The sequence below is a fragment of the Calidris pugnax genome, unplaced genomic scaffold (assembly GCF_001431845.1).
Source record: "Calidris pugnax isolate Ruff unplaced genomic scaffold, ASM143184v1 scaffold133, whole genome shotgun sequence".
Lineage (NCBI taxonomy): Eukaryota > Metazoa > Chordata > Aves > Charadriiformes > Scolopacidae > Calidris > Calidris pugnax.
In genome coordinates, this window is record NW_015090977.1 from 2579790 (window position 1) to 2596316 (window position 16527).

Genomic DNA, 16527 nt, shown 5'->3' on the forward strand with positions numbered 1-16527 from the left:
TTAGTAAAGTGTCTTTGGATATTCCAGTTTGGTCACTAGGACTCAATGTGCTACTGAAAGTCAGATCCAGCAGAACGGGGATTAAATACTTAATTGTATTAGGGGCCTTTGAAAAGGAAGATCTTGGTTTTGAGAGCCCAAGAAAATGAGACTTGTAATAATAAAGTAATTACTACTTAAACAATAAGAGAAAATCAATTATGCTAACTTCTCTGATTATTGCAAGATATTTTAAAGAGGCACGCAGACAAGTAGTTGATATGTGGAAGGCAGAACTAGCAGCAGTGATATACAGTAGGAAAACATAACACGGCAGGTACAGAAAAAAAATCTGTAATTCAATCATATATATATTAGGACACAGGGGCTCTGCCCTTCTCAAGAGAATATTGCTATTGTTAACACGACCTTGCAGGCTGCAATCTCCATAAATAACAATGGGACAAACATCTTTCACGTTCATAACAAGTGGACTGCAAATAAATATGTTTCAAAGTAATGGAACGGGCTGACAGTATGTGATTTGCCTGTAATCATACAACACACGCTTTGCTGTGAATGTCCACGGAGCATATAACAATCATGTACATTTTGAACATACACACAGAGGCCTGTATACTCATATACAGGTGAACATTCATATCAGTTGTGACAATGCATAGATAGATGCATGAAATCAGGAATGTAGAGTCTCTCTCCTTCCGTTTATGAACATCCCTCTTTCTTCTTTCTCGCTGCAGATTTCAGACTTTACAGGCAGAGCTTGAGAAGCGACGTGGCTAGTACTTGGGGAAAATCTATCCCTGCTGAGACAGAAAATCTAAAGATCCCTGGAACAGTTGAAAAGCCAAAGGTTGCCTTGTCTTACTGCTGGGGTAACAAAATTGCCTGCTAAACAGCACTGTTAGGCAATTTTATTGCTGTCATCAACGGAATGATTTTGCTTGTAGGTGGCTTGTCCTTTTCCACAGAACAGGCCTGTCTCTTACCCACTGCCGCGGCAAAACTGGTGTAGGCGATAGTCCTGCTCTCATTGCAGTTCTAACAGAAACAGCTGTGTGGTCCCTTCCCTCTCTGTATTATGGGCATGTACCTGTCCTGTTTGCCCAAGATGGGAAGGTTTGCAGTTGAAACAAAGATGAAGCCCAGGTGTTGATGGCTAGAGTTATCGTCAGAACTCCTAGGATGTTGAGTACAAACCCAGCTTTGGCCTAGAAGTATAAAAGAGAAAGGGTTATTAGTTGAACTGAGTACTTTTTTCCTTCCCTGCTGATTGGGACTGGTTTTATGGTGAGATTTTCTCTTTGGTCTTTTTTTCACAACTCCATCAAATTACATTTAAGCTGATTTTCTTCACAAATATAATTTGCATTATAAAAAATGAGTTTGCAAGGGATAAAACTCAAACTAGAAGTCCTGAAATCCTGAGTACAGTGAGTTTTCTAGCACTCTTTCAAGACGAACCAATATTAGAAAAAGGAAAGATCAAAACTAGCGATGAAAATTCTGAAAAGAATGGGCTTTTGCTCACCATATCGATAACCCTGAGTTGTCCATATGAGAAGACAATGGCGTTAGGAGGAGTGGCCACTGGGAGCATGAACGCCAACGATGCAGAAAGTGTACAGGGCAGCATGACATAGAGGGGATGGAGACAGATCGCCTCAGCCTGTGCAAGAAGGGAGAGCAAAGATGATGGTTCCAATACAAAAAATGCAGAGAAATCTTTTGGCAGAAGGCTGATTGCATTTGCCTGTGTCAGAGACCTCGTTCTTTCACAAACACTGCAGCCACTCATATTTTGGTTCTGCTTCCGAAACTTCTAGCCAATGTCTTTATGCAGCAAGTGCAAGAATTGATTTTGGGGTTAGTGCTTTGTGTTCCCGATTGTGGAATCTGATCACTGCTGCCATATAAATTGATAATAATTGTTGTATTCAACTCTAAAACCAGGGAAAAAAATGTAAAGTGGCTCCAAACTGGTTAGGAACAAAATTAAATTATCAGAGGAAATGGGGTAGCCCAAACTCTGAAGGTGAATGGATCAGTTTAGGGGTTAGCTGAAACCTGCACAAAAAGATCTTGGTGAAGCTTATTCCACTTTCTGTCTGGAACCAGCTTTTGACTCTGCAGAATTCTGTCTACCACAGCAACAGGAATCTCCAGTGGAAATGCAAAAGTCTGAACTAGGTCATAGAGCTTGACTAATGCTATCACCTTCAGAGACTTCTGGAAGGCCAGTGGTCGGAGTGAAATACAGCAATGGAATGTTGCAGGGAAGCAAATGCTGCTGCTGTTGCTGTCTCTATGCAGAACAAATAGGAAAAAACAAGTACAGCTGGCAGTGACCTCATGGGGTTGTTTAGGCCAGAAGGCAAAGTCTAATATGCCAATGAATTTAATCCCTTTACTTTTCACCAGCAATGATTTTAGAAAGGTTGAACTAAGCACAGTGTGTGTGAATATATATGCATGCACATACATATATGTATATTTTAAGTCTTGTATTCCTCGATTGGATAGAAGAACCGGTGCTTGGCTGTGTCAGCCAGTTCATTTTTATAATTGACCAGATGTATGCTTGGAGAAGAGTTGAAAGCAGTTCTTAGAAGAGTATTTTGAAACATTGGAGCTTACCATTGAAGCCAGAATAGGGAGAAAGAGGGTTGTGGTGGCCACGTTGCTGGTGCACTCGGTGAAAGTGGCGATAAGGAGACACAGCAGGAGAGCAATAGCTGGATGAGGGATCTGCTGCAGAGGAGTCAGTTTGGTACCTAACCATGAAGACAGACCAGATTCCTGTAACAGAGGAAAGAGGTCTGTCAAGAGAGTAGGCTGGAGAAGAAATAGCCACATCACAGCCCAATTACATTTCTCATCCAAATTCCACCTTCTCTTCTTATAGGAGTTCTCATACAAACTGCTTTCTGTAGAAGAACATGTAAGAGGCAGTGCTCATAGACATGATTATTTAGTAAGTTAAATAAAAATATTCTTTCCTTTCCAAAGAATTTGAAAGAAGAAGATACAACATTTACAGTATGTTATTAATAGCAAATAATTATTTCTCTGTTCAGGCCATTAGTTGTGCATGATGGATATTTGGGGCTTTCTTTTGAATCTAAACAAAGATCTTTGAACTCACTTTCATATATCTTAGCAGATATTCTAGCGATTTAATGTAACTTCATCACATTGTCTGAGATCTTGATCATCTCTCTGAAGGTTTTCATACCTTTCACCCTTCTCAGTCACTGAAAAATACCACCATCTTCCCTATCATTGTGGGCTCTAGTTTGGGCATCATTATTATTCACCTGTTCTTCTCAAGAGAACTTATCCTAACTGTGCCTGTCTTGCTGCTTCATGCATTATGGCCTAACTTCCTTACTGGCTTTGCAACCACAGTTGCAAATGTATACGATCTTCCTTTTTGCAGCAGGTTTTATGCATTTTATGACTTATTCTAGAAAAAAAAAAAAAGTAATTTCTCAAGTCTTTCATTTTCTAAACATACTTTCCAGAGATAGGATCGTTTTTACCACCTCCTCTAAAAATTTATTAAATACATTAATAAATGTATTGTCTGTTCCATCGTTTTAGATCAAAACTGCAAAATAATTTGTAGCACTGGACTTCTGGCAGATACCTGCAGAAGCACATCAGTATGGCCTTCAGTTTGACAGCCAGATGTTTTTATGTGTTCCTGAAGGTTCTCTAGCTAGCTCTGTATTTGTCTTTTAGTAGTTCAATTTAAATCGTATTTCCATAAGTAGTTTGTTTGAAATAGTTTGGAACCCATTCTGGGCACAATATCTCCTCATGCTTGCTACATTAATTAAGATTTTTAATAGAACTTTTAATAATATTGGGGTAGTTTCTTAATCTTCTGCTTTTCTAGAAACAGAGCTAATCATGCTGCCTCGATTGGTGGTACCTTCCCACTTACACAGGCAACAACAGAGATCTGTGGTAATCACAGGACTCCTCCTAAGGATGGTGAAGTCTGTCCTACTGCCACTTGCTGAGGAAACGCGTGTTTGGTGCTACCAAAGTGCCCTCTTGTGTTCCGGGAGAGCACGCATGAAAAGCAAGATGGAAAACACCCAGGAAGATACAAATACCAGGTAAGCAGAGGAATGTTACCTCACTGCCTTTGGCTAAGGCAAAGCCACCTCCCAGTAGAAACACAATGTTCCACGGCATTTTCTCGTGAACTACTTTCCAGTCCAAGAGAGCCGGAGGTGCTCGGATCTTTGACTTGCTGCCTAAAATCCAAAAAGATTTTGTAAGCCATGTCACATCCTCCAAAGACAGGAGGATTCCTTGGTGGGTGGTGAGTTTAGTCTGAACATCAGGAAACACTCCTGTCAGCAAGATCAAGTAGATGTTGGAATTATCTCCTAAAGCAAATGATGGGAGCCTCATCAACAAAGATTTTAAAACTTGACTTGCAAAAATACTAATGAATGATTTGTAGCTGCTCAAAGAGACGTAGTACAATAAAGGTGAGTTCAAAGCATGGCAACGTATCTGCAGAACTGTATGTGTTTCTGTTAAGTCATGTATTGTCTCCTGAAGATTCCAGCTTCAGAAACTTCTACATATGTGTATACTAGTGTCTGGGACACTGCTGGGGTAGGAGTTTCCTACTCTAGTTAAATAACATGAAACACAAAACTTTTATGGGATATACGCCTTGACCAGCCTAAAGCAGACAGCTGTAGCTGTGCAGGAAGAGCCATTTGAAAGCTTGTTTAATGTTTGAAATTTCCTTTGTAAATCTAAAATTTAAAACTTCTTGTGTACCTATTCTGACAGTTGATTTTTTTGTTTTTTGATGCCTTCAGTAAACTTACCTGTTCCTTCGTTGTCACTGTCCTTTCTAGAAATGTCGGAAGGGATGATGAACAGCAAAATTGAAATGAAGATGGCAACTGTAGCATCAGTGACATAGCTGCAATAGATCAGTCAGATATTTAGTCTAGCCATGTTCTCATGAAATCTAGCCTACTTAATTTTTATTCCAAGTGAGGAGGAGAAGTGGTGGTACCTTGTATCACCTTTGTTGAAAAGAACTGTTGCCCAACCTGGTATGAAACCAGGGTCTCTTGTAAACCAGAGCAATACCAGTAATATGAAGATGATCAAAACTGCTATTTCTGCAAATTTCATGGAGCCCAATTTCTTGCTCTCTTCCTTGATAGTTTCATAGGCCTGTTTCTCCTTAGCCTTTGCAGAGGCATCTGCAGTACAACCAAAATTCTTCGGAAAACTAGAAAAAAAATGGACAACAAATGTGAGAGAAATTTGCCAGATACCTCAGAGTTAAGAATCCAAATGTTATACTCATTCATATGGTCTTTTAGATATAAGTATTTATATATGCATATAGAAATTATATATATAATTATTATTCTTATTATTGTAGCATCAGCAGCCACAGGTGTTGGATCATAACTGCATTGTACTGTGTGCCACCAAGATGACCAGAAACAAGCTTCCTGCCCCTAAAAGCCCATGATCTAAATATAAGCAGATATGCTGTCTGGACACAAGGGGAAATAATGTCAATGTTAGCGTGATTGACAAGGCTATATGTTCACCAGGAAGGTAAACAGTTGCCAAACTTTATAAAACTACAGAAAAGAAGAATTTTAAAAGAGGAATTTCAAGAGGAAAGTACCGTTTCAGGTATTACAGCACTCTTTCCATTTAAAAGAACGGAGGTTGGGGATAATCCAAAAGTGATAGGCTAAGTGTTAAACAGGTAACACAAGCTGGTTGTATGGGGTGATCAGCACTGGGAACTGGGATAGACCTCATCCTCTAGGTCTGTAGCAACTCTCCTCGCAAGGGTATTTACCAGCTGTATGTAGAAATCAATTTCCTGATCTGAAGCACAACAATCTTTCAGAGCATGAAAGCAATGCTGCAGAACAGGTTATGTGCAGTTATAATGTCCTATTTTCAGCTACAGAATATGTTTAGCTGGGGTTTGATCAGGTTCCTTGGAGGAAATGTTGCAGTATTTTAACAGATACCGAGTGCGCTGCTCTGCTGGTCTCTGGTGTACGTGAGGACTTTGTCACTTGCTGTCTGACTTCCAAGTGTAGGGTCATCAATAAAAGTATCACTTGTGTTACGCCATGTAATGAGCACTGGCTCACTGGCCTGTCAGCTCTATTACAGGGTGTAAAGGGAACTTACTTAAAGCCCAGGTACAGTATCTGCAGCCAAATCCACGTCAAAATCAGTAACACGATCATGGTGGGGAAGGCAAAGGAGAACCAAGAGGCAAAGTTGATGATATTGCCATTTCCGGGAAAGAGCCTGTAAAATGTAGATGGCTGTTAGCATCCAAAATTTTTCACTCTCTTCTGTACTTCATTGATGATTCAGAAAAGAGGAGGTACTGTGAGACCCACTGAGGAAGGTAACTTCTCAGCGAAGTTACTAAACCGATATTTTCCTTCTCTGTGTTGGCTGGAAGTCAGCTGTAGCAGAATGATGCAGTTTAGTGGGTATGTAATCCCAAACTCAACCAGACTTACTCATCAATTTGTCCTTGCAGTACCAGGTTTGGTGTGGTCCCAGTCAGAGTAGCAATCCCTCCAATACTGGCGGAATAACAAATACAGAGAGACATTCCCTTGGAGAAATTCCTGTGTTTCTCCTCCAGCAGATTCTCATTTCTCTTTCTGTCTTCCTCAATTGTCAGGACGTGACTATTACCTAGGTCCCAAGACAGGAACAAGAGTTACTGAAGGTGGAGTGGATAGGAAAGATCTTGTGCCTATGTAATTCAGTATTTCAAGGCAAGTATTTCGAAGCTGAAGGAACCAGACTTTCTCATTTTAATGCCAGCATTGTTAATGCTTTGATCTTCTGTTCATTTTCACTAGTTGTCTTGATACAGAGCAGTTCTTTTAGAAGAGGTTGAAATATGTGATAAAGTCCAATGGTACTGCTTGGTGAACTAGGGCAATGTCTGAACTGCATGTGGTGGGGCAAGAATTCAGGAGGTAGAGCAGAGTCGGACGAGTTGGACTGAAGGGAACTTGTTCTGTACCAGCAGCTGGCACTAAGATTTAGGTTGAGAAACAGTTGAGTTGTCTCAAAGGTCGGAACACAGCAAGGCAGCTGATATTATTGCATGATTCTATATCTTCAGATTAGAAAGACCATTTTAATCCCTAACCTTCTGGCATGAAATAGGGCAGAAATTTTCCCTTGGGAATTTCCTATTGTCTGATAAGTTATACAGTAGATAATAATTGAACTACCATAAATATATTGTGAAATATCAAGCCTAATGTAAAGGTTTCAGCTAATGGAGAATTTATACGTTTTGTTGTTTTATTGATTAGTTATCAACGTTTCATATTTTCAATCTATTTCTAACCAGGCAGAGTCAGTGGATCTTGCTGTGTGTTTGTCTGGTTCATGGAGGAGTCTCATAAATGCTGTCTGACACAGTCAGGAAGCTTTATGTACCTTCTTCTTTTAGAATTTACTAGCAACTGTAATGACAGTGAAGAAGGCGTGAGATCACCCTCCATTATCCCAAGGAGAAAAACACCCATAACCCAGTCACCTTTTTCCTCTGTTTCTTTGGAATTATCTGTTTTAGTTGGCTCTTCCTGCAGTTCAAAGGCTTTATTGATGTGATCAGAAGCTTGGCCACCTCTGCTGGACTCCACTTCGGACTTGTGCAACTGTTCCAACACGGCCTGTGCTATTGGGACCATCATGGCAGTGGTGGCGGTGTTGCTGATCCACATCGAGAGGAAGGCCGTCACAATCATGAAACCCATGAGAAGTCTGAAATTAAAAGGTTTGAAAAAGCCCATTCAGAGAACTGAGGACTGCAGTGCCCTTGGTTTTGTTGTTGTTGCCAAGCTTTGGTTACAAACACTTGGGTTTGGAAAATGCTTAGCAATTCACACCTAGCACTTCCTCTTACCCCAGTCACCACATTTGTGAATGTCACAAAAGTAAGATTTAATGTATTTTTTTCTTTTTGCAATTTAAGCCAATTGTGCTTTTACATTCTTCTGACTAGGAAAGTGGCAGCTGGTATCTCAGAGCAAAGAGTTTATCTAGTCAGTATCCTGCTTATTCTGCATGCATCCAAGGAAGACAGATCATCTCAATAACACATATTCATGTGTTATAATATATTTTACAGAGGAATTACAACCTGAATTTGATCCCAAATGGCAATCAGTTTAAGCCATAAGGAAGATGATCTCTCTTTTTTTTTTTGTTTGTAATTTTATCCTACCTCTATCATTTAAGATTCTCTTCTTACTCATATAAAATTCTAATCCTTGTTTCAGTATTACTGTATTATTTGTCTGAAAATTATTCTTTAGATGAGATGCAGATTATATGTTAGATGAAAAGGGCTTTATCTCGTATGCATTTTTATTCTATTGCTTTGTAATTTCCTTCAGTATTCCCTCTTCTCATGATCTGAGACAAATTAAATAGGGCCCTGTAGCCTCTGCATAGCTTAAAGTTCTAGTCTGGTAAACATTTGTTGTTTTCAAAACAAGCATCCCCATAATTTCTCTTCTCTTTGCAATCAGTATAACAGTTAGAGAGTATATGTTTTCTATGTTTCACTGTAGTCTTTCCTGATTGTCTAAATCTGTGCTTCTGGCCAAGCCTAGAAGCACCCTTGTCTTTTCAGAATTGACTCTCTTGCTGCTATTTCTCCACTTGGAGCCATTTGGAATTCAAAAAAGAGGCCCCACGTCTGTAACACACCTCAAAGGATCCCCGTTTGCAAGGTTTGCTCAGGCACTAACTCATTGGTACTGTAGAAAGCATTTGTAGGATATGATTTGCAGATTCACATAGGAGACTACAGGCAACTCTGAGATAGGAACCAATGACATGAAGTCCTTTATCCCACAAGTGTTTTCACAACTGTTACTCACAGGGCTGGTCTGACACCAGTGATAAGCAAGACCCGCAGAGCAACACGCTTGTGGAGGTTCCATTTCTCAATAGCAATGGCCATCAGCAGTCCCCCAATAAAAAGCATGTTGGTGTCCTTCAAATACTCCTGGCAGACCTGTAACATGGAACAAGGGAGAGAAAACAGTAACAAGAAGCCAAGAGAGAAGGCATTTTCTGAGGGAGAATCTTGTCCCAAAGACAGCACACAGTAACTATGCAATCCATCTAAGATGGGGAGGGACCTTTATCAGGGCCTGTGGCAATAGGATGAGGGGTAATGGTTTTAAACTGAAAGAGGGGAGATTTAGATTACATATTAGGAAGAAATTCTTTACTGTGTGGGTGGTGGACACTGGAACAGGTTGCCCAGAGAAGCTGTGTATGCCCCATCCCTGGAAGTGTTCAGGTGGAACTGGATGGTCTTTAAGGTCCCTTCTAACCCAAACCATTCTATGATTCTATTATCTAACAGTGAAACTGCTTTGATTTCAGATTAGCAGCTCCACCCAGAGTTCACTCTAGGGTCATGCAAGTTCTGTTCCACCGAGAAGGCAGTCGATTCCCTGTGTAACAATAGTGCAATTTTCTCTTCTTTGCACCACACTCTGGAAATCACCCTGGAAATAATCCCAGGGTAAGAGAAGCTGACCAATAAATACACAGGCAAACATGTATGGAGCAAGGTCTCTTACTTTTGTTGAATCCATGATGTTCATTAGTGGGAAGAGCAGGACAGGAAAGAGAGCTGTGACCGCCAACGGCAGGGCTTCCGTGCACCAAAACAATGCCATCACTATGATCACGTAGCCACATTGGGCCTCCTGGCAGAGGAAGAGTACACACAGTCAGAACAGACTGTACATCTCACGTAGGCTTGGAGAAGGCAACAGCCCGTAATTATATTCATTGCCTGATAAAGGGATTTGAGAAAAGGCTATTTTCTGTGTTCCCCTCCCGTCTGGCCTCCCACCTGTGCAGATCCTAATCAACTGACAAACTATTCAACAACCTTGTCAGAACAGTGAGGAAAAGACTGGGGCGTGCGATGGGGACAAACAAGAAACTTAGGAGAAGAAACAAATGGGTGACTTTGAACCCTTCATGATAAGGAAGCGGCTGTCTCTGCACAGACTTCTTGATTTTGCTGATGGTGGTATTTTCTTTTGATATATTTCTGTGTTTAATTTGCAGAAATAGTTACTGACTATTACTGTCAGGGTTTCTCCACCCCTTTTTCTGCACGTTTCAGAACATGGCCTAGATGAACCACAGCTAATTTCAACAGCCTGGATTCCTTGTACTGTAAATATTGGTATCAGTTATTGATTAGTCATTTATTAGTCATTTGTTGACTTAACTCATCTTATTTAATTGGACTTTTAGCTTGTTACAGAATTTGAACGGCTCACTGACAAACCGGTCACAGCTTCCACTGCCTTTGACTTGCTTCGTTGAAGAAGGTATGATTCCCCTATTTCATGTGCTCTTTGTCTGAGGGAACAGTGATTTAGTTCTGCTTTGGACAACCACTCCAAATTTTATGTAAAAATATTTAATTTAGTCCCATACACTAAAAAGATTGGAAATAACATATCACAAGGTATTTTCCTATGGCTGGGCTGGTGAAGAAAGCAAGGAAAAGTAACATTAGAGGTTACAGTGTCTCTTCCTCATTTTGGAACTAGCACAAGAATGGGTGCCAGCAAATCCAAAGGAAGAAAAAAGTGGTTGTTTAGGCTTGAATCAAGGATGTCCACAAAAATATACTGGACAGTATGAATGAAAATGTAGTGCTGCTTATTGAGGAAACAATGAAGAGACGGGAGGGTGTAACGGCTGTAAATTGCAGAGGACTAAACCAAGGAGCTGGAAGAGTTGCTGGCAAGAGTAAACTTGTGGTGCAAATGTGGTCAGGACTTCTGAACGCGGCATAGAAATTACAGAGCTGGTGAAGGGATGAACAGGGAGCTGAACAGTCTCTAGGAAAGAAGATAGTAATCTGGGTGGTAAATTACCAAAGCAGCAAGGTTGGAGAAGTAAAGCTGAAAGATATTAATGAAGAGATGAAAAGACGCCTTTTTGAGACTTATTTTTGAATGAGAGCAGTGAGAACCTGAATTACATATCCCATCCAGCACTGAAAGCAATTTTCCATTTTGGTGATAATTTTTCTCCCATTTTTGTGATTAAGAGATGCCAATGGGTGCCTTTTGAGAGACCTCAACAGGGCTTTGGAACATGTATCGTAGTCACAGTGCTATTCAGTTCCAGCCTGCTGTGAACAGCCTCACAGTCAAAGCTGGAATAAGGCTTTTCACAAAGTCAGTTGTCCTGCAGGGACATTCCTCTGCCTTTAGACAAAATCTTTAGCATTGTTTGCTCTCATTTGTAGTAGTTTAGTGTCCAGAGCAATGTCATTTATAGGACAGGTTAATAGCTCAACAGCACAGAAAAATGTGAAATTCCATCTGGTAAGTTGTCTGCTTACAACTCTGCCTGTGGAGGTACCAGCTTTTCCTGCTTAGCAGTACCACAGTGCACAATTCTAACACAAGAAATCTCCTTTCAGATTGCAAAGGGAAAAGTCCAGGACATTTTAATTTTTTGTGTTGTAGCTGACTACATAGAAACCAGAGAGAGACATTCAGAGAAACCAGAGGAACTCAACCAAGACTGCCAAATCATTCCACAGGTAACACCAAGGACTTGTTGTATGGTAACAATGACTCCAGCAAGTAAGTTTGAACTTCTGGCCTCAGGACAAAAGAAAAAAAAAAAAAATCTGGCTCCTGCTGGCCATTTAGAACTTTTCTGATCAAGATCTCTTATAACTTCAGTAACTCTGTTGCCTATGGAAAGTTAACTAGCAAAAAAGTACTTTTCTGTTTTTCTTCTTAGTAAGCTTTTAAGTGTTAAACTATTTTATTTGCATAGCAAAGTACTAGGAGGACACGCCTGATCAGTTAGCACATTTCACCTCAAGCCAATGCCACTCTATCACACTCTTGACTTCAGTCCTCTGGTCAAAACTCCGTAATCTCTCATAACACTTGGAAAAAGAGCTGTGAAGAAGAAGGAGCTTTGGGACAGACTGCAATTAAAAAAAAAAAAAAAAAAAGGCTCTGGCTGGCACCCATGGCACGTCCCCCATGGCACATCAGGCTCCTCCACTCACTCTCTCACCTCACCAAAGGGGCAGGAGGCAATAAAAAAAAAAAAAAAAAAAGGACAGGGAAGAGCTAGTGGATTGAAGAACAAAGCTTGGCGAAGGAGACTAGAAACTGGGAGTCACAGGAACCAGGAGACAGGCAGGCAGAGGAAGGAGCCAGGACTTGACATGCAAAGAGCAGTGGCAGGAGAGGTAGGTTGGGATTAGCTATTTAATGATGCTGGGACTGTAACGAGAGCACTGAAGAGCAGAGATTACATCTCTCTGCATGAAGAGATTGGGAGGGGGAGAAATAAGCCAGAGTGAAGCATCATCACAACCCTGGCAGTCTGCCTGGCTCACAGTGCTGTATTTAGATGATCGATGTCTCAGAAAAACCTACTACAAGTTTTTGTAGTTAATTTTTTCTGAAGGGATCTTAAGCAAAGTGTCTTCCAAAACTTGGCATTTTAAATTTTAAATCATTACTTGGAGAAATTGTTACAGAAATACGCTAAAAACAAGAGTGAAATACCTATTATTTTATCCTTAATTATCAGAATGCCTTGTCCACCTGACCAAGAAAAATGCCTCTTCTATCTGGCACGGCAACAAGGAAACAATTAGAAGAGGATGTGGACTGGATACTTCTAGAAAATCAGAAGGGGGATTAAAATTGAGCCTTAGATGGTCAATTAGGTCCACATATATAAGCTTCAACATAGAAAGTCCTTTGCTAAATCAGTTAGATGCAAAGCAAAAGTTAAAAATCTCATGTCCCTGAGCATTCTTCTAGAATATGCAATCACTGATGTATCTGTTCATCCATCTGTGTCCTACTGCTTTTATATTCCCCCACTATCGGTCAAAGGGGTCTGCTCAGAAAAAAAAAAAAAAGATCTTCAGATCTTCGAGCAATAAATGAAGGTAGTGCATCCGAGAGAGAATCTGTACATTCTCTTCAGGTCCGTCACTTAAAAGGAACAACTCTAAGGTGAGATTTGGCTCTCAAATTCAATTTAAAAAGTTCTTACCTTGGTAGGGACAGCCAGAGGCAGAGGGAGAAACACCAGGGGTACGAGCACTATGATCAGGTATTTCCTGAAGGCAAGTGTCATCTGCAGGATGCCAGCCATGGTGCTGGAGCTAGCCCAGTGCTGAAAGGCCCGAGCTCTGCTGCTGGAGACTATATAAACACTGGGGAATATTAACCATTGACCTCAGGAGATTGGGTGTTGTTTTTGGAACTGTAATCGGAGAAAGAAGGAAGAGAACAAAGAAGGGAGGGGACAGCAAAAGAGTGTCAGACCAAGAACTTTCTTAAGACAATATTCCTGGTAACTGGTAAATGCAGGAGAGAATTAACTCCTTGTGGACCAAGTGGCTTTATTAAAAGCATCCTGAAGTGACCTACGCTTTTTAAAAAGAATATTAATCTTTTGGTCTTTAACAATGCCTTCTTTGAAGAATTGTTGAAAATGGTTTTAAAAATATGTAGAGTACTGAAAAACACATCTGCATCTGCAATACTCAAATATAGAGATTAGAAACATCTACACAAAGCGTTACATAAACATCATTGCATTCACTGAGGAAATCTTTGGGTGGCAAAATCCACTGGAGCAGAGCTTCTGTCACCAGATGCCACATCGAGTCCCCGCGCAAGAAGGGATTTATAGTCCTTACCACCCGAGAGCAGGGACACCTGTCTTTGTGTGGTCCAGGGGTGATCCTCATGACAATTCCATTTTCTTCTACTCAAAGAGAAATAGGTGAAGCGCTCGGGCCTGGTGAAAACTCAGTTCCTCCCCCGTGGCAGCCCAGAGTGTTATGAGAAAGGTGTGGGGACAAAGAAGGAACCTGGTGACTCTTTCTGACACAGTCTGTTGCATCTCGGTGCATTGGGAAAGACTTGGCTGCAGTGCATCACTGCAGACATTGGGCTGGTTTTATTTCCACCTCTCTGATCTTGCAGGTTTATAGGCACAGCTTTGGTAGCTTGCAAGGTGTATTGGGGGGGGGGGGGGGAAAAAAAAAAAAAGGGGGGGGGGGGGAATCGCCCCCCCCCCCCCCCCCCCAACCTAGCTCTGTCTGCCGCATCCGCATCAGGGCGGACCCTGTGCCAGAAACGCTTGGGGGGGGGGGGGGAAAAAAAAGAAAAAGGGTGAAAAAAAGTGCTACTGGGAAATTACCAGCAATACTTGTGCTATTTGCAAGAAACTTTGAAAACACAAGGAAAGGATTACTTGGTTCTGTAAATACACCAGAACGGAATTGAAGTTTTCAATTCCAAAGGGAGTGTCTTGTTAATGTCTTTGAAGTCTTTATTTGGTAGATTATGCAAGTGCATGCTTCAGATAATGGTGATAACATTTCCATTTTATTGGTATAAATTGTCACAGCTCTGTTTATAGCTTACTCAGGCAGAGAGAGAGAGAGAAGCACAGACGTTAGGTCATCTGATGTCAGCTCCACAAAGAGCTTCTGCTGTTTCTCTCTCTCATCCCTTTTCTGCTGGGGCTTGTTTTCTTTCGATAACCTGCTTATGGTGGAAAAAGGGTGGGGTTTCAGTTGTGAGAGCTGCAAACCCACTGCTCTCCTGCAGGCCGGACTTAGGCATGTTGCTCACAAGAAATAACTTCATGTTAAAAAACTGCCAATCCTGAGCTTTAGCGTTTCACCCTTGGTACAAAAAAAAATGAGAAAGAGCTTTCAAATGATTCAAATGAATTATATACTCAACTCACCCCCACATTTTGCATCCACTTAATGTTGAATTAGTGTTTGAAAAGGTGCAGTGACAAAATCAGCCAATGACAAAGTAATTTTTCTATTTTCTACTCTCAAGTGCTAGAGTTGCAATCAAAATCTGAACGGAAACCTCTGTTTTTCACATCTCTGGAACACAAAGGTTGGCCTCCAGCTGCAGCCTGGCCTACGGGGTGTGAGTGACAACGCAGAAGGGCCTCAGCTGACGAATCGTGCCTGTTCTTCAGAACCAGCACATCTACAGGGTTTGTTTCCACTGCTACGTGAGTCCTGCTGCTTTCAAAGATGGTATAAATGATCTTTATGTGTATATTCCTGCAAAATGAATGGGTTTTGTCTTCAGGGGGATTTGTTAGAGCTTCACCTGTAGCCCATTAACACTCCCTCGATGGTGTCAAAGGAGTGATGCCAGTTTACATTAATGGAACCACTCCAGTTTATATAAACGGGTTAATCTAATACTCTGAATTGTGTTCTTTGAATTTAAAGAACAACTTGGTCGTTGCTTACTGATCTGCTCTTCAAGGCAGACCGAAAGTAACAGCACAGCCAAAATCTCCTGTGTGTTACAGTTTATAAGTTATTTTGTCCTTTAGAAGCAAAAGCATTTTCTAATGTGCTGTGAATTAATAGAAGTGATTACACATTGCTAGCTACCACATTTCTCAGATTCCCAGTGCATTGAAAACGTTGATTATAACTTTTCCTTTGTTTGGAGGTAAGGAGAGAGCGGGGTTTAAGTTTAAATTCCTTTAACCATCAATAAATGGACCTGTTGGAGCGGGTTCAGAGGAGGCCACAAAGATGATCCCAGGGTTGGAGCACCTCTGCTGTGAGGACAGGCTGAGAGAACTGGGGAAGAAAAGGCTCCAGGGAGACCTTAGAGCCCCTTCCAGCACCTAAAGGGGCTCCAGGAAAGCTGGGGAGGGACTCTGGTCAGGGAGTAGGGCAACAGGAGGAGGGGTATTGGTTTTAAACTGAGAGGGGAGATTTAGATTAGATACTGGGAAAAAATTGTTTATTGTGAGGGTGGTGAGACACTGGAACAGGTTGCCCCGAGAAGCTGTGGCTGCCCCATCCCTGGAGGGGTTCAAGGCCAGGCTGGATGGGGCTTTGAGGAACCTGCTCTGGTGGGAGGTGTCCCTGCCCAGGGTGGACAGGGTGGAACTTGGATGGTCTTTAAGGTCCCTTCCAACCCTAAACCATTCTACGATCGTGTGAAATAACACTAAAAGGAGCTGAAAGCTACATGTTTAGCAGGGACCCAAGCGCAAGCCCCGCCGCTCGGAAGGTGATGGGAACACGGAGCTGAGCCCTTCCCCGGTTCACGGGGGGACATCACGACAACCAGCCCCAAATCCCCCCGGTTCCCCCCGTCCTGCTGCCGCCTCCGGGGGCGGGGCGGGGCCGGCGGGCGAGGGCAGCCCGTCCCGGGCGGAGCGCTCGGCTCCTCCGCCCCCCGTCGCCGCCCGTCGAGCCGCTCCTCTTCCTGGCCACGCTGTCCCTCGGTCTGCAGGGCCCGCTGGCCACCCAGTACCTCTGGGACCGCCTGGGGGCCGAGCGTGGCTACAACGGCCCCAACGCCAGTAGCCCCGCCGCCTGCGGCAACGACAGCGCCGCCGACGAGCCCCTACGGCAGG

The 16527-nt window shown here is 42.1% G+C and overlaps 1 protein-coding gene and 1 long non-coding RNA gene across 2 annotated transcripts; one reads left to right on the plus strand and one right to left on the minus strand.

The window, feature by feature from the left end:
* Positions 1-201: 201 nt before the first annotated feature.
* SLC13A2 (solute carrier family 13 (sodium-dependent dicarboxylate transporter), member 2) lies at positions 202-14111 on the minus strand. The gene is made up of 13 exons (XM_014953318.1): positions 13805-14111; positions 13153-13365; positions 9663-9791; positions 8949-9085; positions 7598-7824; positions 6555-6735; positions 6211-6333; positions 5054-5275; positions 4860-4957; positions 4147-4268; positions 2638-2799; positions 1532-1669; positions 202-1211 (listed from the first exon to the last, which is right to left on the minus strand). The coding sequence occupies exons 2-13, from the start codon at positions 13252-13254 to the stop codon at positions 1080-1082; spliced, it is 1773 nt and encodes a 590-aa protein (XP_014808804.1). The 5' UTR covers positions 13255-13365; positions 13805-14111; the 3' UTR covers positions 202-1079.
* On the plus strand, positions 9680-16351 carry LOC106894576. Its single transcript, XR_001413286.1, has 5 exons — positions 9680-10272; positions 10354-10430; positions 11586-11662; positions 15030-15175; positions 16148-16351. It is a non-coding gene; the product is annotated as an uncharacterized LOC106894576 (long non-coding RNA).
* Positions 16352-16527: the final 176 nt, after the last annotated feature.

Bases quoted from the DNA above. Each gene is read 5' to 3' on its own strand.
- SLC13A2 (XM_014953318.1), bottom strand. From the start codon at position 13,254: ATGGCTGGCATCCTGCAGATGACACTTGCCTTCAGGAAATACCTGATC. The intron at 9,086-9,662 runs GTAAGAGACCTT...TCCATGTTACAG, and splicing joins ACATCATGGATTCAACAAAA to GTCTGCCAGGAGTATTTGAA. The intron at 7,825-8,948 runs GTGAGTAACAGT...TTTTAATTTCAG, and splicing joins ACTGGTGTCAGACCAGCCCT to ACTTCTCATGGGTTTCATGA.